At 39.1% G+C, this 21,151-nt stretch overlaps 1 protein-coding gene across 1 annotated transcript in view; it reads right to left on the bottom strand.

The window, feature by feature from the left end:
- Positions 1-1,153: 1,153 nt before the first annotated feature.
- Positions 1,154-21,151, bottom strand: part of LOC131437688 (cadherin-99C) — a 471,448-nt gene continuing 451,450 nt past the window's right edge. Inside the window, exons 8-13 of the mRNA XM_058607195.1 lie at positions 9,353-12,639; positions 8,986-9,282; positions 8,672-8,919; positions 8,359-8,605; positions 8,053-8,286; positions 1,154-2,149 (exon numbers count right to left, since the gene is read on the bottom strand). Coding sequence (XP_058463178.1) covers positions 1,996-2,149; positions 8,053-8,286; positions 8,359-8,605; positions 8,672-8,919; positions 8,986-9,282; positions 9,353-12,639 — 4,467 coding nt within the window. The 3' untranslated portion in view covers positions 1,154-1,995. The remainder of the gene's footprint in view (positions 2,150-8,052; positions 8,287-8,358; positions 8,606-8,671; positions 8,920-8,985; positions 9,283-9,352; positions 12,640-21,151) is intronic.

Genomic DNA, 21,151 nt, shown 5'->3' with positions numbered 1-21,151 from the left:
GTCTTCTTGTCTTCTTGTCTTCTTGTCTTCTTGTCTTCTTGTCTTCTTGTCTTCTTGTCTTCTTGTCTTCTTGTCTTCTTGTCTTCTTGTCTTCTTGTCTTCTTGTCTCCTTGTCTTCTTGTCTTGTCTTGTTTTCTTATCTTGTCTTGTCTTCTTGTCTTGTCTTGTCTTCTTGTCTTGTCTTGTCTTCTTGTCTTCTTGTCTTCTTGTCTTCTTGTCTTCTTGTCTTCTTGTCTTCTTGTCTTCTTGTCTTCTTGTCTTCTTGTCTTCTTGTCTTCTTGTCTTCTTGTCTTCTTGTCTTCTTGTCTTCTTGTACTTAATAAAAAAAATAGAACTTAATCGAAAACAATTATGAGCGCCTGAAAAGCTGAACATTATATGGACCAGTAGGTAACGCATAGAAAATGAATTATTACATGGACCAGCAAGGAAAGTGGAACTTTATGAGGAACAGTAAGGAACGCTTGGGAAATGGAATATTGTATGGACCAGAAAAGAACAACTGGAAAGTGAAACGTTAAATGGAACCAATACAAGAAAATGGAACACTGAAACAATTAGGAACGCCCGGAAAGTGGGCCATTTTATGGAACAACTAGGAGTGCATGGAAAATGGAACAGTACATGGAAGGGAATACCTAGGAAGTGACAAATCTAAAAACAACGATATCAAAACAACACAACTGAAACGGAAAGGAACTCCCAGTAACTGAAACAACAAAGGAACACCCGGAATATGGAACATAAATAACAATTCAAAAACCAAAATATGAAGAAACACTAGGGAACTAAAACAAAAACACAATTTCTAAACACACAGAATCTAACAAGATTCTCACAAAGTTTCAAGTAATTTTCGTCTTGGTTTGGGAGAAGGTTAGTATCGAAAGTACGTTTATTGTTTCGATTTTTTTCTATCTATTTGTGAATTCGTCACAAGGCACGTTAGCTTAGTCTGCATGTGTTTCACATGTAGGATAATTTAATTGACAAAACGATTCCCCCGGTTAGGAGAAGTTACGGATTGGACTAATTTTAATTCAGATGGAATGTTTGGTGCTGTTGCCAACTTTACAAATGACATGTCGTCACTCTGTTTACAGGCACTCTAATGTGAGGAATGTAATGTTCGGACAAAAGTATTAAAACGGAATCTTAATATGTAATCTCTTCTGGATGGAATTTATTTCACAGTTTTCGGTTTTATACAATACATTGAGTAAAAGTCTCTTACTTATTGATAATATATGCATTCTGCTTCTAAACTAATCTTAAAACTGCCATCGTATTTGTCAACTAGTGTTGCGGTAAGCAAAAAAATATGTTACTCTAGAATTGTTCTAACACAATCAGCTTCAGTTCCTGGAAGAATCGTGAATTGTTCAGTATTCCTGCTGATCGTTTTACCATAGTTTTGATAAAACCTAATTTCTCTAACGTAGCTAAATTTATTTCCACTTAAGCTTAGCTATCGAATGACTCGTTATGTACAAAGTGAAAGCTGTTTCTTTTCAACTCTAATTGAATATAAAATTTCTAACTTTTTACACGAACCATACTTACCTATGATTTTATTTTATGCAATGCTTTATTATAAATATGTCGCCATAGTTTGTACGGAGTAATTAAAAAGTTTCAGTAGAAATTTGTTGGTGGAAACCACTGAGATTTCGGTTTAAAGTAGAAAATGCCACAAAACTTTATACATAAAAAAGTACTATAAAGAATGTAAATAAACGGTTGAGGAAATATTGCAACTAACTATGGATCGCCTAGAACTATCCAAAACATAAAAACAACGGGTTAAAAAGGATTAAAATATCTTACAACTACGGCAGTTGATCTATACTCGTTCCAAAATGGCTGCTGAAAGTTGAACTTTACACATGCGTTGTACCAGGTAATTCGAACTTAATTCAAAACATGATCTTTTGACCACAGAAAAATGATTCAATAATTTACGCGCGGCACAGGCAAACTCTTCCCTTCCTTACTCTACAGTTCGGTGGTTGTTTCGGCGTCCGATCGATCCAAATCGTTCAGGTATGAAAATGGCAGTTGGTTGTAGTCTCGCTTGCCAAATGTCACATTCTCGTTGGTCGGACTCGCGTGATTGAGTTGAGGTTGGGATTGCAAGTCGCCGTTTTGTCTGAAAATATGAGAACGAATTAGTACGTACATTTATGTGTTTAACTACAAGGAAAAACAAATAAAGTATCCAAAATAAATGGTACTTGATCGCTAAACATTCCAGTACTCGGGAAAACAACATTACACTGGTTTCTGTTTAAAATAATGTTGATCCGATAAAAAACAAACGCTACCCAATTTCAAACATTTCTAAGATTTTCCATGTTTAATCGTAATTTACACTGAAAGAAATAGTAGTAATCACTTTGAAATCTTTTCTTCTACTAAGAGTTTACTTTTATTGCTAATATTTATTTGTACTATTGAATAAACGAAAAAATCGTTACACTACTGCCGATATGAAAATTTTCGGAAGAACCCTCCTTTTCTTGGTTCCATTTTTCATTTGCAGGTGTCGCTACCGGTAAGTCATTTTTGCGACATTATGCCAATTGAGCAACCAGGCCTAAGGAGCAAGGTATTTTTTTTTAAATCTTTGATCGAACCAAAAATCAGTCTGTGCAAAATCTGTGCACACTTTCCATGACATCATCGCTGATCGAAATCGTTTCGGCGATCAAAAATTAAAAGGTCTTGCTAGTTTCAAACGCTCTGTCGGAAATATATGTTCTGTGTTTTTCCTAGCAAATTGAAGACTTTTAGGGACTCATTGTCAGGCTGTGATCGAGTTCAGAAATCCGTGTCATTTTTAAAATCTGTGTAGCATATTGAAATTCTGTGAAACGCAGATTAGGCTGTAAACCTGGCATCTCTGCTCGGGAGCCACTTTGACCTATTCAATTGGGTTTTTTATCGTGACGTCACAAATGAACAAGAATTCATCCTTGACAGTTCAGCGGTACTGTTTACAAACAAGCTTAAACAAAATCGAGAAACACATCTCAAACAATCATCTTTTCACTTCACAACTAGCCACTTTTGTTCAATAAATATCTGAAACGAATCGTTAACAAATGTTTTGAAACTCTATTTAGGCGATATGGACCGTGAACGTTCTCATCCGTTTGTCAATAGACAAACAAAACAAAAAATCTGTTTATAAACAGAACCGCTGAATTGTCAAAATGTGTTCATCCGATTGAGGTTAGCAGTGACGGTAAAAAACCTAATGTAGTAGTACATTGAAAATAATTTGCACGCTAGTATCATGTGCAAAGCATTTGAACTTTCACTACATGTAAAACACATAAAATTCATGAAAATATACACTTACTCATAAAATGAATGCAAAAACCGTTGATATTTAGTGAAGCTCATGCTACATTTATCTGAAATGCACATTAAAACGATAAGCTATGTCGTTACCTCTAGGTGCTATATGAATTTCATACGAATGTCAAATTGTTTTCCATATTGAAGAATCCAACCAACTCGTTTGCGATCGCTGCGCTGCTCGAGTGGCGTGCTTTGGAATAAGCGATGGTGATAATTTTCAGATTTTGCTTGAAAATTCGAAAAAATGCCGGGTTTTTATTTTTTTTCTTATGAACTGAATACTAACATTCAAAAACTCTTGCAAATTTGGTAAAAAAAATCCATCATTAATGATTCAGTAGCTTTTCGTGGTATGTTTGATTGATATTTATGGAGAAATCGTAAGATGAAATATCAAATTCGAAGAAGTGAGGTTGGATACTGTTTTCATATCTGGAAAATTCTTTGTTTTCATGGTTGGATTTTTAGATGAAATAATAAATTATGATCAAAAGCTGTATTATTAGTCTATTTACTCATGCATCATCATCTAAATCAAATCTGTATGTGAACTGAATATTTCACATTTCATCCGAAATTTTGAAGTGTATAGGACAATTTTAAATCATATGTTTGATGACAACACGTGAATAATCATTTTTTTACCCATATTTGAAGGTTTTGTCATCTGCATTCGTTCAAACCCAAGTAAATTGAGAAATTTGTCCAAAATTTTACTAAATACATGAGATATGTAAAAAAAAAATCACCATAACGCTATCTTGTGTTGATCACTCAGATTGGATTCTTCAATATTTGAAACACATATAACGCGCTGCTAGAGCTGCCAGTTTTTTTGTTATAATTGCTAGATTTAAATTTTCAAACTGACATAAATTATGCATCTAGAACTAGAACACTCATTAATATGCCCTAAGAAGCCATCGTTCTAGATGTATAATTTATGTCAGTTTCAAAAATCTGGAAGTTTTAAATCTGGAATTTATAACAAGAAAAACTGGACACCCCAGCAGCGTTCAAAAAATAGAACAGCAACGTATAACAGTATTAAATTTGACAGTAGAACTGTTCGAATAAATCCATCTAGAACGACTGGCTTGGGATACGTTAGTTCCAGTTTTAGATCTGTTAGGGCATGCTCAAGAGTGTTCTAGTTCTAGATGCATAATTTATGTCAGTTTTAAAATTTAAATCTAGCAATTATAACAAAAATAAACTGGCAGCCCCAACAATGTTTTATTCGTGTTTCAAATATACAAAAAATAGAACGGCATCGTAGACCAGTTTTAAATTTGATAGAAGAACTGGTCGAATAAATAAAACTAGAACGGCTAGCTGGGGACACGTTTGTTCCAGTTTCTGTTCTATTATAGATCTTCCATATAGAACTTTTAACTGCTGAATTTGCTCTTATAGATCGCCTAAACTTCCAGCTGCTAAATTTGCTCTTAGGTTGTCTAATCTTGTCTAATCTTGTCTTAGGTATTGAATTTAGGGATGCCGAAAATTTCGAATTACTCGATTATTTAATACTCGAGTATAATTTTGAAACTTATCGATTGAAATTTATTCGATTATCTGGGTTATTAATCGATTACTCGATTAATCGATCGATATTACGACATCACTAATTGTAATTTTTATTGGAAATTAGCAAAGACTGCGATGCAACAAAATGCTGCAAAGATAGTAAAACTGTCATTCGAATCGATTCAACTACTTCGAGTCCACAAGCCGAACCAATATTTTTAAATCAACCGACTATTTTTTTTATCAACAGAATATATTTTGCAACGATATTCCTGCTTTATTCGTAACATTATCGATTTTAGCGAACAAATAATATCTGTCGCTAGAGAATATTGCCTGTTGAAACTATAATCGACCTCAATCCCCTCCTGACGCTTTTAAGGGCTGAGGCCAGTAGGGCGCGTAAAACCACGTGGCTCGCTGTGCGTATTACATTTCTCTCCATGCTCTCTCGCAAATGTGTAAAATGACTCTCGATGTGGCCGGGTGGCCAAGAAAGTTTTGATATTTTCGGTTACAAGTTTGACTACATCACATAAAATCCAATAAAGCTACCGCTTGTTTGGCAGCCTTGCTGAGCCGATTTTATTTCTCTCTCATGTTTCATTACGTTACCAGAATACAAGAGCAGAAAAAAGTGGTGCCGCCATAGAAATGGACTTACCTTTACAAAAATAACATTCATTTAATTTTAATCGCGACAACATATATGTTTTTATGCACTAATCGCATCTAAACTAAATTATCTGTACATTGTCAGGAGAGATTTTCGATCCATGCTTTTGAAGGCGAGATATGCAATGAACAAGTTGAAATTTGCCGTTTTTAGCTATGCAATTCTTCCTTCAGCAAAATGACTTTCCCGACCGCTAAAGTCAATGAATCATTCTGAAATTTTCACAGTATAATCTAAACTAATTTTCTAAGAGATTGTCATTTGGGTTTTTTGATATTCGTCACCGTTTCTCAGAAAATCAGATTCGAAGCGTGAAAATAGCCCTCTAAATCACCCTAAAACACACTGGCCTCAGCCCTTAATTTATTCGATCTAATGCTAGACATATAAATGCTAATAATTTGAATACAAAAAACAGCGAAGGGATTAAAACAACTATCCAACTTCTAGCAGAGATGTCAGGTACAATGTTGCGCATCGGCATACTAAAAATATTCCAATGCAAGTGTTAAATTTTGTATGACGAAAAAAAACAAACAAAAAGTCCAACGCAGTTTTTAAAAGTCTGTAAATTTGACAGTTGAAGACAAACACGAGAAAAGGTCCTAAGTGCAAATGAAAGTTTCTCTTTGTGTACTGTCTTTTTCGATTATTACGGTCCTATCGGTAATCCCTCTCTCTAACTCTTTACATAGAATAACGACTGAACCCATCGACTTTCGATCTGCAGTTAAGAAATTGTTGGAAACACAGGGACATGCCGTAATAACTGAAAGAGTAATTAAACAAAGAGAATCTGTCAGTTGCACTTGGGACCTTTTCTAATGTTCATCGAGAATTGTCTATACAAACTTTGAAAATCTACAGAACTCTAAAGTCTGCTTACAAAATAAATCGGTAAATTTACATACAAATCTGCAAACCTGACATCAGTGATTCTGACGCTCATTAACAGATCGGCTGAAAAGTTCGTATCGTTTCTATGAGAGGGCGCCACTAGAATTAAATCCATACCATTAGTATCAACCTTCAAAAGATACGTGTATAAATTTGACAGCTGTCTGATTATTAGTTTGTGAGATATTGCATTCTGAGTGAAGCTACTTTTGTTATTGTGAAAAAAAATGGAAAAAAAGGAATTTCGTGTGTTGATGAAACACTACTTTTTGATGAAAAAAAGTGCCGCCGATACCAAAAAATGGCTTGATGAGTGTTATCCAGACTCTGCACCGGGCGAAGCAACGATTCGTAAGTGGTTTGCAAAATTTCGTACTGGTCATATGAGCACCGAAGACGATGAATGCAGTGGACGTCCAAAAGAGGCTGTTACCGATGAAAACGTGAAAAAAATCCACAAAATTATCTTCAATGACCGTAAAGTGAAGTTGATCGAGATAGCTGACACCCTAAAGATATCAAAGGAACGTGTTGGACATATTATTCACGAATATTTGGATATGAGAAAGCTTTGTGCAAAATGGGTGCCGCGTGAGCTCACAATCGATCGAAAACAACAACGAATTGATGATTCTGAGCAGTGTTTGGAGCTGTTATATCGAAATAAAACCGATTTTTTTCGTCGATATATAACAATGGACGAAACATGGCTCCATCACTTCACTCCGGAGTCCAATCGACAGTCAGCTGAGTGGACTGCACGCGATGAACCGAACCCAAAGCGTGGAAAGACTCAACCATCGGCCGGTAATGTTATGGCGTTTGTATTTTGGGATTCGCATGGTATAATTTTCATCGACTACCTTGAAAAGGGAAAAACCATCAACAGTGACTATTATATAGCGTTATTAGAGCGTTTGAAAGACGAAATTTAAAAAAAAAAAAACGGCCTCATTTGAAAAAGAAAAAAGTTTTGTTTCATCAAGACAATGCACCGTGTCACAAGTCGATGAAAACCATGCTGAAATTGAACGAATTGGGCTTCGAATTGCTCCCTCATCCACCGTATTCTCCAGATTTGGCCCCCAGTGACTTTTTCCTGTTCTCAGACCTCAAGAGAATGCTCGCTGGTAAAAAATTTAGAAGCAATGAAGAGGTAATCGCTGAAACTGAGGCCTATTTTGAGGCAAAGGACAAATCGTACTACAAAAATGGTATCGAAAAGTTGGAAGATCGCTATAATCGCTATAATCGCTGTATCGCCTCTGATGGCAATTATGTTGAATAATAAAAACGAATTTTGGAAAAAAATGTGTGTTTCTATTAAACGATACGAACTTTTCAGCCGAACTGTTATTTCGCTATACTGCGCTTATTCCCACTTTTTCCAACATTTTCATTACCCGTTATAGGAGCGATGAACGCTTGTAGTTTCATCGATCGAAGCCATGAATAAAATCCACCTTATCAGGGCATCCATTGCTTCCAATTCCACCTTACATTCCCCTTTTGGCTCCCTCGAATTATGGTGCTTAATTTATCACGTTTCGTTTTTACGATTAGCGTAGCTGAATGGAACCTACCGGATATGGAACAGTGGGTTGCTGATTGGCACATCGGTGTACCGATTGTTTCTTCCCAGCGTATTGGTGACCACTTCGGATCCGTGATGGTGGTTAGCGCTGTGGTTGTGCTGGTGGTTCATGTTGTTGATGTTGTTGCTGGTGGCGTTGATGTTTCGATGGTTACGCCCGAGAGTGTTGAAAGTGTTGTTCTGTGCCATCGACAGATTGTTTCGATTCAGAGTGTCTCCATAGCTGCCACAACACCGTGGTATCAGTTATTAAAATTTCAGAACTTTATTTTTTCTCAAACAATGACAAACTTACCCATTAATGTAATTGTTTCGTTCAGACTTTATTCTCCCTAGTGTCAGTGTCCCCGGTAGCGTTCCGTTGCTGACTGAACCCAGCGGGTTTAAGTAGTTGTTGCGGTTAATCTCCAACGTTCGATTCAGAGTATTTTGTCGGTTGTTTATGTTAAGGTTGTTGTTGTTTTTCGTGTTGTTGTTATTGTTGCGATGTAATGTACCGACAACCGCCGTCGTTGCGTCCGAGTTCGTTGGACTGTGCTGACCTAAGGCGAAAGCAAGACAGTAGGGTCTTGAGGGGTTAGAAACAAACGAACCCCGTTTTAACATACCATTCTCCTTGTGTGTGATGTAGCTAACATTGTCTAAACTAAATGCATGGTTTTTGGCACTGAAGTCTAGCTGAAGATCATCTCCTTCGTCTAATGGGACTGCCATGGCCAGAACCTGAGTTTCGTATTCTTTCAGACTAGTTTGATTTTCGGATGCAGGGGCCTGGGAGTTAATGATAACCGGATCATAGCGTACTGGGCTAGCAGGTGCATTATACTGGCGCATTCTTTGTTTAAAATTTTTGTATCTACAAATGGTACTCGGGATTAGCTATCGATTTGATTTGGGCTTCTCGAAGCAGGGCTGTACTTACTTAGACCAAGAGATGCAGATATAAACGATTCCGATTGACCCTAGGACGAGGATAACGACGGCCACGGCAATGAGTGCGTACGGGAAGACATCATCGTTCACTAGGACTGCGGCTTTCACCTTTTGGATTTGTTGCTTCGGTTCTACTGGTCCAAATATTCCTTGAGCTGTAGCCCGTGCAATACTGGAAGCTTCAAAGTTGATTTGGGACAGGATTGCGGGTGCCAGAATAGTGTTCATCACAGATGACGAATTTCTTTCGAGAATTTTCTCAGTCTTAGGATCCACAGCATAGAACCTGAAAAATAAACAGTTTTCGTTGAAAGTTAAACTAATCATGGGATAAAAAAGAGTGAGTAAAAGCTTACCAAACATCCGTAGCTCCATTCAGCTCTTCGACAGTTCCGTTTTCATTTAAAACCTTCCTAGTGCTGAACCGCTCAATCCCCGTAATCAGTCCCGTGGACTTCTCGTGCAACAGCTCTTCCAGTGCTCTCACATGTCGCCGCATGTCTTTCGGCGTTGAATCGGAAAACACCAGAGTCATTCGGTTGATGTCGGCAATGGTGTTGACCACAACTCGGGCCTTCGCTTTGTGTACGACGCCCGCCAACGAATTGCCATTGTTGTCCCGTGCTTCCGCCAGAAACACCAGCGGTCTTTGTCGAACACCTTGCAAATTTTTCTGAGTCTTAATCATTCCGTTATCTTCGTTGATGGTGAAATATGAACTTGGCGAATCGTCATCCGGTATTTCGTTTACTTTCTCGTCGTAGATGTGATACTTGAGCTGTCCATACATTCCAGCATCCTTATCGACCGCCTTCACCGTGATCAGTGGTGTATCGATATCGGCATCAGCATTGATTACGGCATAGTACGAATCGTTGCGTACCCCTTGCTGGAAGCTGATCGGGAACTGGAATCGCGGAACATTGTCGTTATCGTCTTGGACAATGATTTTCACTTGAGCAAAGTTTTTATGTTGATTTACAAAGTACTTGTTCGATAACAGCCGAACCTCGAGATTATGAGTTCCGGTGGTTTCGTAGTCTAACGGACCATTCAGAACCAAACCACAGGCATGATCTTCGATTGTTATTCGGAACAAATTGAGTTCGTTTCCATTGATGATTTCACATTTGAATCCTCCATTGTGTTTGGTCGCCTTCTTAGAATTGATTATCTGAATTAGCTTGATCGTCGCATTGATACCGGTAGATTCCGGGACACTTGTAGTGTAGCTATCGTCACTGAAGGCTAGTCCTTGTACTTCCAAATTTACGATGCCACCGGCATCGACACGCGATTCGGCAGAATCACCATTCGGATTAGCTGGAATGTGACTTACGTAGATCGGTAGCGTAGCAACTGAACTGAGCTGAGGTTCTCCCATGTCGTAGGCTCGTACATCCACCAAATATTCCGCATCGTCTTCCTTGTGCAGTTCATCACGGATCCGAACAATTCCGGAGTCCGGATCTACTTGGAAGTATTTCAGTGCCTTTCCCCGTCCAACCATTTCGTACCGTACTACGTTACCAGGCGAAGAACCATCGCCATCGACTGCCGGCATAGAACCAACGATCGATCCAATCGGCAAATCATCGTTTATGTTGACGGGTTCAGGAATCGATACAAACACCGGCGGGTTATCGTTTCGATCTTCTACCTCGACCATTATTTTGATGTAATCCCCCGGATTGGTTCCGTTGTTTTCCAGTGTGCCAACGATCAACTCATGAATTTTGTCCTTCTCGTAATCTAAGCCACGTATAGTTTTGATGAGACCAGTCTTGGCGTCAATTTTGAACAGATCACCTGGACCACGTTTGAAAGTGTACGTGACCTCCGGTTTCGTGTCGGGATCGAAGGCACGCACCGTAGTTACCACCATGTCGGGAACGTTTTCCGGAATTTTAACTTCAATGATCGATTCCATGAATCGTGGAACTTCATCTGGGATATCACGAACCTTCACGGTAACACTAGCCGTACCGAGCCGGGGTTCCGGAGCACCATCTTGAGCTGTCACTACGAACTTGTACTCTCTCTGTTTTTCATAATCCAACGAAACTTTCGTTCGTATCTCACCCGTTCGAGAGTTTATTTTGAACGGCATATCCGAAGGGATGGTGTACGATATTTCCGCATTCATACCCTCGTCGGCGTCAGTCGCATGTACGACTCCAATCACAGCATTGTCTCTGCCTTCATCAACGTGAAATACGTAGGGTAGCATACTTTCATCGAACTCCGGGTTCTTATCGTTGATGTCAGTAACTTTTATGTTGACCGTCGCACTGCTCGCCAAACCTCCACTGTCTTCTGCCCGAATGATAAGCTGGTACCTCGTGAGATCTTCTCTGTCCAATTTTCTAATGACACTGATGACGCCGCTTTCCTTTCCAATCGAAAACTGTCGTAAGTCGTTACCGGTAGTGATCGCATACTTGACCGGATCGTTCTCCGGATCTTCTGCCCTAACTACAATTACGGTTGAGTTAATTTCGGCACCCTCACTAACTTGTACATCGTAAACCGGTTTGATGAATCTTGGAGGTTTGGTGTTTGGTCCAGGTGTGATCGACACTTCTACTATTGCTTGTGATGACAGTCCTCCGATGTCCGATGCTTGTACCGTTAGACTGTACTGTTCACCTGCATTCAGTCGTGCACGGGTTTCGATTTCACCCGATTTTGTATCAATAGCAAATTTATTGCCCCCATTGTTGGAGACGTGGAACAGCGAATAGGTAACAACCGCGTTCTCACCGGAATCGTTATCCGTTGCCATAACCTTGGTTACCAACCGACGACCATCACCTGCTGTGAGACTAACGGGTGCAACCATGGCCAACTTTGGTGGGTTATCATTGGTATCGTTCAGGTGAACGGTTAAACTTAACGGAGCACTGGCCGCATTCCCGTTTGCTTCTCTAGCCACCACTTGAAAACGATATTTCCCCGGACTAGGCGGATCCCGGTCAAGTCCTTCCTCATTCACATGCAGAACTCCCTTTCTGGAAACCACAAAAGATGGCGTGGTTACTTCGTAAATATATTCAATTGGTTCGTCATCGGTTCCGAGATCAGCATCGGTCGTAGTAAGCCGAATCGGGTTACCCTTGGCATCGGTGACAACCGTCCCGATCGGAGAGTTTTCGTCCACGAAACCTTCCGTGGAAGTCACGCTGATTACCGGCGAATATGCATCCACGGGTTTCACGTGAATAGTTAGCTTAGCCGTGGTGAATCGTTTCATTTCGGACACTTCCTCCGCCTTCACGATGATGTCGAACTTTTTCGCGGTCACCGAAGAATCCACCAGCTTGGTTTGCTTCAAAACTCCTGTTTGGGAATCGATATCAAAGTAGTCTCCATAGTTACCAGGTATCCCACTGAGGAATGAATAGCGAATCGGTGAACTGATCGTATCGAGATCAACGGCCTGGATCCGCTCGGGGGTCACCGTGAGGACACCCTGTAGAGTCCCTGCCGGCACAGAGGCAACGTACTCCGGATTAAGGCAAGCACCATCCAGCAGCACACAGCCCCGGTAAATGAAGGACGGATCCTGATCGTCCGAGTCGGCAATATCGATGGTTAGCGTGGTAGTTGCAGTCAGTCGCTCGGACGCATTGCGGGCGCGATCCTACGTGAATGAGATGATAAACAAAAAATAGAAAGTTAGACTTCATAATAATTGCTTGGTTGCACGGGGCTACGCAAAGTGAACCGTATAAATAATGGAACGAGCGAAACAGAAAAGAATTCAGATCACCCGAAGCCAATGAATCGGAACGTGGCTACTGGGTTACTACCCATAAAAGGTGATGAATCGAGATAAGTATTTTGATTGAAAAATAGTTGCATGCGACGACTGCATATCAGACAAGCAGAAATTCCTTTGTTTTCTAACCACAGGAATGTTTTTTTTTTCATTCACTTTCTATGCGTGTGTGGCCTCTGCTGTAACTTTCCCACTGCCCGAGCATGATCGTAAAAGGTAGCAGCAAAATTTTGCATCCCATACTTTATTGATCAAACATATCGGGCTTCTGGTTTCAAAGGCTTGCACAAGTCTTTCGACAATCACCAGGAACAGGTTTCCATCCAGTTAGGGAAGGAGTTAATTTCAATTCCATTGGAATCGATTCGGAGACTCAGTTTATTGTTGTTTATGCTTTTACTTTTTTGTTTTTGCAATGAAAATGTCTTACTCTTCACTACACAAGGCCGGGTGTCAATTGAAAATTCAAAACTAGCCGAGATAAACATTTCTCTCATTATTTTGAATGCTTATAGTTCAGTGATCTGTAGATGGATTTATTTAATCTAACTACAAATCGATTCAAAATTGTCGAACTTGAACATTCATTGCATAACATAAGTGCTCAGTTAACATATCGTATCTGAACTACTTCTCTCTTCGATACTTGTTATAAAATTTTGATATTTTAACTACTAACTAGGCCAGACTTATATCAGCACTTTGTTTTAAACTTGTTACGGTTTGATGATCAGTTTATGTCAGTTTATAAGTTGATAAAAAAAGATAAGACATTTTTTGTTTAATAGTTACAATAGTTAACTCTGCGTCGTAGTGAAAAATTGCCTATTGACCTCGACATCGCGACATATTGAGCGAGGGTAGACCATTTAGCTGGTCTTCAGACATGAGATTTTCTCATCGTGACGTCACAAATGAACAAACATTCATCTTTGACAGTTCAGTGGTACTGTTTTTCGAACAAACTGAAACAAAAATCGAATGACATATCTGAAACAATCGTCTTTTCACTTTGCAACTAGTCACTTTTATTTAATAAATCTCAAAAACAAACCGTATCCAATCGTGAACAAATGTCTTAAAACTCTATTTAGACGATATGGACAGTAAATGGTTTACAAACAGTACTTCTGAAATGTCAAAATGTGTTCATCCGATTGAGGTTAGCAGTGACGGTAAAAAAAAAACACAATTGTCGACCTGAGGGTAAGGAGTGTATCGAAAATAAGCTATCCACATACATTTGTGTTATACGCATGTATTTGTGATGGTTTTTTATGCTCAGATCGCAGCATACTGTGCGTTTGGCTGTCAGCTTTCGATTTTTCACTTGTTTGTGCGGTTGAAATTCTGCGTTTTTAAAATATCGCGTATTGAAAAGGAAGTGGAAATTAAAGTTCTGGACACATGGCTAAGTGAGAAGGGTATTACTATGCGAAAACTAACGAAGCGGTTTGGAATTCATCATGCCAGTGTTAAAAACATAATTAATAAGTTTGGGGAACATTATTCTTAGGATGAGCTACCAGGAAGAGGTAGAAAACCCGGTTCTTTCAATCCAAAATTGGACTAGAAAGTTGTATCTCTAATCATGAAGAACAAATCATTGTCAATACGTGATTTTGCCAAAACCGCAGGAACGAGTGTCGGAATGGTCCAGCGTATGAAGAGGCGAAATCATCTGAAGACCTACAAGAAGCAGAAAATCTCGAAACAAAGTGTAAAACAGAAGAAGCAAGCAGCAACAAGGGCCCGGAAATTGTATTCGTGTCTTTTGCAGGGTTCGGATGCATGCGTTTTGATGGACGATGAGACTTATGTAAAAGAGGACATTGTTGTTTTTATATTGTGAAGACGGTACGACCACTTTGTTGTAATTTATTGAAAGATGGCTTTTTGGTCAATGTTTCTTTACAAAATATTTATTTTGCGTCAAAAGCCGACGTTTCGAAGGAATATCCCTTCATCTTCAGGGCAACTATAAGGTTAACATACATGATTAGTCACAGTTTTCACATTATACAATTTCATAACAAATTGTTTACTCACAAACGACAACAAATATTTTTCGTCAAGTGGATTGGAACATTTAAAATGATCAAAAACGGGAACGGCTACTCTACACTGAAAGCACAAACGGTGTGAAAACATTAATTTGAACGAACTACGATTTGAATTTGTATGTTTGTTTTAACTTACACAGTCACTTCCCCCGCACATCAAACCAGATTAAACATTGAAATATTTCTTAGTCATGGCTGATAATAGAGCAAAAATCAGAAAGAGATAGATGAGCAGCAATAGACAGCGAAAATGAGGAGATGAACACGTAGAAAAAGAAAGATACTGTTATTAATGTGAGAGAGAGTACAACAAACCAGAGTATGCTGCATTTAAATTATGTGTATCGGTTCTAAAGTTAATGGTGGAACCATCTGTGAAAATGTGACACATTTCTAAAATTTGCAGTGCATTGATCCTATTATCTTGATCTAGAATCTTTGCACTGTCCAAATCAAAAATGTGCTCAGATTCAATCACGTGCACCATTAACGCTGTCTTTTTATATTCATCCGTTTTGCTCTCACTCTGATCGGTGCCCGACGAGACGAATTTTTGGTACCGCTGTATCAAAGAGCGGTGTCCAGACAACCGCTGTTTCAGTTGCTGCGTGGTTAAGCCAATGTATGAGCTATCGCATTCTGTACACGGAATGCGATAGATTACATTGCGCCTTAGAAACTTCGAAGTGGAATCCTTGAGCCTCGAAAAAAGTGATGCGTTAGTTTTTATGCACTTAAACCCCAAACGCACATTCTTGTGGTTCCTCTGAATAATCTTAGCCAGAGCTGGGGTAAGTGCATCCACATGGTGAAGCGACCGGTACACCATTTGGTCGCTGTCGCTTTTGTTTCGGTTGTCATCGTTCAGTTTGTTCACAAATCTATTTATAAGTCTGTTGATGAGTGAACTTGGATAGTTGTTGCGGATTAAATAATCACGCACTGTTTTCTTTTTCTCAGTTACAGATTTGCACGTTGACAACCGAAACACTCTCCCAATGAAACCAGTGGCCGTGTTTAGCTTTTGCGAAAGTGGATGAAAGGAGAGAAAATTCAAAATTCGTCCCGACGCAGTAGGTTTTTTGTACCAGTCGGTGACGATTTTTTGCTCCTCTGTTCTTATTAAAAGCATGTCTAAGTACGGCAGTTGGTTGTTTTCTTCCACTTCGCATGTAAATTGAATATGAGAGTTGTATGCATTCAATGCGTTACTCACATATTCAATTCTGTCTCTTGGGAGAGCGGTGACCAAATCATCAACATATTTTTTGAAAAATGGAATGGGCATACCGATCGTCCCCATCACTTGATCGAGCAAGGATTCCATTACCAGATCGGCAAGTGCAGGTGACAATGGATTACCCATCGCAGTGCCGGAGGTTTGCCTGTAGTAAGTGCCACGGAAGACAAAATAACTGGAGGAGAGATTGAAATCGACTAGTTGAGTGAATAAATCACTATCTTTGATGGTTGTATTTTTCTCGATCGAACTCCAATTATTTTGCACCGCTTTGATAACCAGGTCTCGGGGAATGCAAGTAAACAAACTAACGACATCGAAAGAAACCAATACGTAGTTAGGTGGAAGGGTAACGTTGTTTATGAATGAACAAAACTCATAAGAGTTTTGAACATTGTATTTGTTCTGGTCCACAGCGACCAAATGGTGTACCGGTCGCTTCACCATGTGGATGCACTTACCCCAGCTCTGGCTAAGATTATTCAGAGGAACCACAAGAATGTGCGTTTGGGGTTTAAGTGCATAAAAACTAACGCATCACTTTTTTCGAGGCTCAAGGATTCCACTTCGAAGTTTCTAAGGCGCAATGTAATCTATCGCATTCCGTGTACAGAATGCGATAGCTCATACATTGGCTTAACCACGCAGCAACTGAAACAGCGGTTGTCTGGACACCGCTCTTTGATACAGCGGTACCAAAAATTCGTCTCGTCGGGCACCGATCAGAGTGAGAGCAAAACGGATGAATATAAAAAGACAGCGTTAATGGTGCACGTGATTGAATCTGAGCACATTTTTGATTTGGACAGTGCAAAGATTCTAGATCAAGATAATAGGATCAATGCACTGCAAATTTTAGAAATGTGTCACATTTTCACAGATGGTTCCACCATTAACTTTAGAACCGATACACATAATTTAAATGCAGCATACTCTGGTTTGTTGTACTCTCTCTCACATTAATAACAGTATCTTTCTTTTTCTACGTGTTCATCTCCTCATTTTCGCTGTCTATTGCTGCTCATCTATCTCTTTCTGATTTTTGCTCTATTATCAGCCATGACTAAGAAATATTTCAATGTTTAATCTGGTTTGATGTGCGGGGGAAGTGACTGTGTAAGTTAAAACAAACATACAAATTCAAATCGTAGTTCGTTCAAATTAATGTTTTCACACCGTTTGTGCTTTCAGTGTAGAGTAGCCGTTCCCGTTTTTGATCATTTTAAATGTTCCAATCCACTTGACGAAAAATATTTGTTGTCGTTTGTGAGTAAACAATTTGTTATGAAATTGTATAATGTGAAAACTGTGACTAATCATGTATGTTAACCTTATAGTTGCCCTGAAGATGAAGGGATATTCCTTCGAAACGTCGGCTTTTGACGCAAAATAAATATTTTGTAAAGAAACATTGACCAAAAAGCCATCTTTCAATAAAGTAAAAGAGGACTCAAAAACCCTTCCAGGTCCACAATACTTTACTGTCGTCGTTGGGGAGGATGTGAGCGATGCGGACAGGTCGATTCAAGTGGAGAAACTCGGTCGAAAGGTACTGGTATGGCAAGCAATATGTTCCTGTAGTTTGAAGTGAACCAGTTTTTACACTACCGGAACTATAAATGCAGAAATCTATCGATCTGAGTGTTTCCAGAAGAGATTGCTGCCTTTATATAAGAAGCATAGTACACTTTCACTGTTTTGGCTGGATTTGGCGTCGGCTCACTATGCCAAAACCACTCTCAATTGGCTTGCGGAAAAGGGTATAAATTTCGTTGAGAAAAATATCAATCCACCAAATTGGCCTCAGCTTCGACCCATCGAACGTTACTGGGTAATCGTGAAGAAGGAACATGCAGGAGTTCAAAAAAATTTGGGTTCAAGCGTCCAAAAAATGCGATGCAACACTTGTCCGGAACTTGATGAAGAGCATTCGATCAAAAGTTCGAAAACTCGTGAAGGAATAACTTAAATTTCATCCGGTTTTCATTATGCTCAAGTTTAACCTCGTACAATAAAGGATCAATTTTTAGTTTGAATAAAATATCGCTTTTTATCATAATTTGAAAGAAAAATTTGTGGATAGCTCATTTTCGATACACTCCTTACATTTTGAGACGACGCAATGTTGAAAAAGACCGTTCATTTGTCACCGTTGTTACCGGCAAAACTGCCAAAACCCGAAGCATTTGGTAGACATTTGGAAACGCGTTCTTATTACAACTCTCAAGGGATCCACGTGACAGAAGGTGAGAAAGGTGCAAAAATTTGAAATTAAAGTGCGTTATCCACGATATTGAAAAAATTCTGAGAACGAAATATTGTCAAGGTTTTTATAATAAGTATTCCTTTGGTCAATTAACTTAATTGTTAACATTCAATAATAAAATTATTTATTTAGAAAATTACTAACACAGCTAAAACCGCCCTATCTCGCCTACATTGTGGTCTGAATTGACTCATGTCAGCACCAGCCATTTTGAACGCGTTTTGCACGCTTATAAAAAGTTACGCAGACTTTGAGTACAAGTTACTCATTTTCAAGTGATACATGTAAACGTAAAAAATTGAGTAGTAGCCATCAATGATAAAGAGCAACTATTACTCTAAATATGAGCTAAACGTAAAAACTCGTTTTTAGGTTACTACTCGAAAGATCAGTCTACAAGTCGTAACAACCCTTTGTAGTAACAGGAGCCATTTTTGTCTTTCTCTATAGAAAGATATTAGAATTGCTGGAAAACCCGAATTTAGAACGGAGCCTCGGAGACCCATAGTGTTCTATACAATTCGACTCAGTTCGACGAGATCGGAAAATTTCTGTGTGTGTGTGGGTACGCACTTTTCGAAGATATTTATACGCGCTCGATTTTCTCAGAGATGGCTGAACCGATTTTAACAAACGTATGCTCGTTTGAAAGCTACTGTCGGGCCATTGATCAAGTTCAAAGATCAAATGACTGCGACTCCTGGTTCCGAAGATATGATGGTATAAATGACGTAACCGACAAAAAACAGGGTCCGCCATGTCCCTTTTTTTTAAACATGCAATAAAACACAAACGGTTCATCCGATTTCAAAATTTATTTTTTCATATTAAAGTACAATCCTTCCGGTTAATTGTGGAATATAATTTCATTAAAATGGCTGCCTCGGCTGGCCTTGCAGTACGCTGTCGGTCCAGTTTTTTAGTACATTCTCGATTGTATGCCGCTGTATTGCAGCTAAGGCTGCACGAATGTTGTCCTTCAAGGCTTGAATTGTCTCTGGCTTGTCCACATAACACTTATCTTTGACAGCCCCCCAAAGATAATAGTTTAACGGCGTCAAATCACAGCTCAGAGGCGGCCAAACGACATCCGAATTTTGACTGATTATTCGATCTTCGAAGATTGTGCGCAGAAGATCGAACGTAGCACCGCCTTGTTGGAACCAAATGGTGTCCAAGTCTTCCTCTTCAAGTAACGGGAAGAACCAATCGCTAATCATGACCGTGACGGCGGCTCCTGCCTCATTTTCGAAGAAAAATGACCCAATGATGCCGCCAGACCAAAATCCGCACCAAACTGTCACTCTCTGAGGATGCATCGGCTTCTCCATGATAACGTGCGGGTTTTCCGTCCCCAGATGCTACAATTTTGCTTATTAACATACCCGCCAAGATGAAAATGTGCCTCATCTGAGATTTTTTGGCTAACACATTCCGCAACATTATCATGATTTTCAAAGCAAAAACTGCACTATTTTCACGCGTTCCTAAAGCGTATACACAACCATTTTTCGTTCAGCGGAAGGATAAAACTAAATTTCTGTCAAATCAGAAGTGACATTAAGGTTACCAATGTCGAAATAACCTCTAGTTCAAATAAAAAAGTTAGATGGCGGACCCTGTATATAAGGGTGCGAATGTTTTGGGATCCCCCCTAATTTCGTAAGTTTGAGCACTTCGTCCCCATACAAAATTTGAGCTGAATCAGATATGGGTAAGAGGTGCTGCCCGACGGTTAAGGTTTGAAAATTTTCCATCTTGAAAATTCACCATAGGGGGGAATACATGAAATTTCCGAAATCGAAAATTTTTTTTGGTGATGCCAAACGTCTTAGAATTGCATGAAACGTCGAGATTTAGTGTCATCTAAATTTTTTTTTTGAAAATATCGACTTTCTGGGACTTTTCGAGATGACACTTAATCTCGACGTTTCATGCAATTCTAAGACTCTTGACATCAAATTTTTTTTTCGATTTCGAAAATGTCATGTCTCGTCAATTTTGCATTTTTCTGTTCAATTAGTAAGTGTGCAGTAACAAAAGACGTGGATCAGTTTACGTTTCATATAAATATCAAGATTTTCAAGATCAAGAGATATCCCATTTGGTCTTCGGATTTCTTTTATCAAAATCAGCATTATCAAGCGTAGTGGATTTTAATAGCAAATTTAGTATTTAGTGTTACCTCCTTTACTGTCATTAACGGCTTCAAGCGATGGGCACTAGCAAGGATGGCTTTTATCGTACCAAAGAACGTTCACTGGCAACTCTTCAACGATTGAATCAGTGCCATCAAAGAGAGTTGGAAATCATCGCAACAACAAAAACCCGGCATGGCTCATTTAACATAGAATTGATTCTCTCTTGGGAAATTCCACACAGCAACGATCATTATCCGACTGTAATTTTTTTTAAGGGCCGTGAAATACTCAGAGTATGAAGTGGAACGAAGGAATGTAGAAAATTTCTCTCGCGGTTCATGCATTGAGCGACTCGAGTTCTTGTAGCATCTTCTACCGGATTGAAAATGTTGTATACAATATAGATAGCAATATAGCAGCTTCTGTCAAATTTTCGGCAATCACCAACACTGGGCACTAGTTTCTTTGTGCAAGATGCTGAGGTGTTTTCCCATATCCTTTTTTTTTATTTTCTGTTCAAGAGTGTATTTTTTATGTGTTAGATTGAAGGATTCAATCACCGCTTGATTTCATCCCATAGGTTCTCGATGGGATTTATATCTGGTGCCAGTGGTGATGTTTTTAATTGCTTAGGTACATTGCACAGTGGAGAAAACGATAAAAA

The sequence above is a fragment of the Malaya genurostris genome, chromosome 1 (genome assembly GCF_030247185.1).
Source record: "Malaya genurostris strain Urasoe2022 chromosome 1, Malgen_1.1, whole genome shotgun sequence".
In the NCBI taxonomy this organism is placed as follows: domain Eukaryota; kingdom Metazoa; phylum Arthropoda; class Insecta; order Diptera; family Culicidae; genus Malaya; species Malaya genurostris.
Note: the sequence above shows the minus strand (reverse complement) of the source record. Positions and strands in the feature narration are given on the sequence as shown.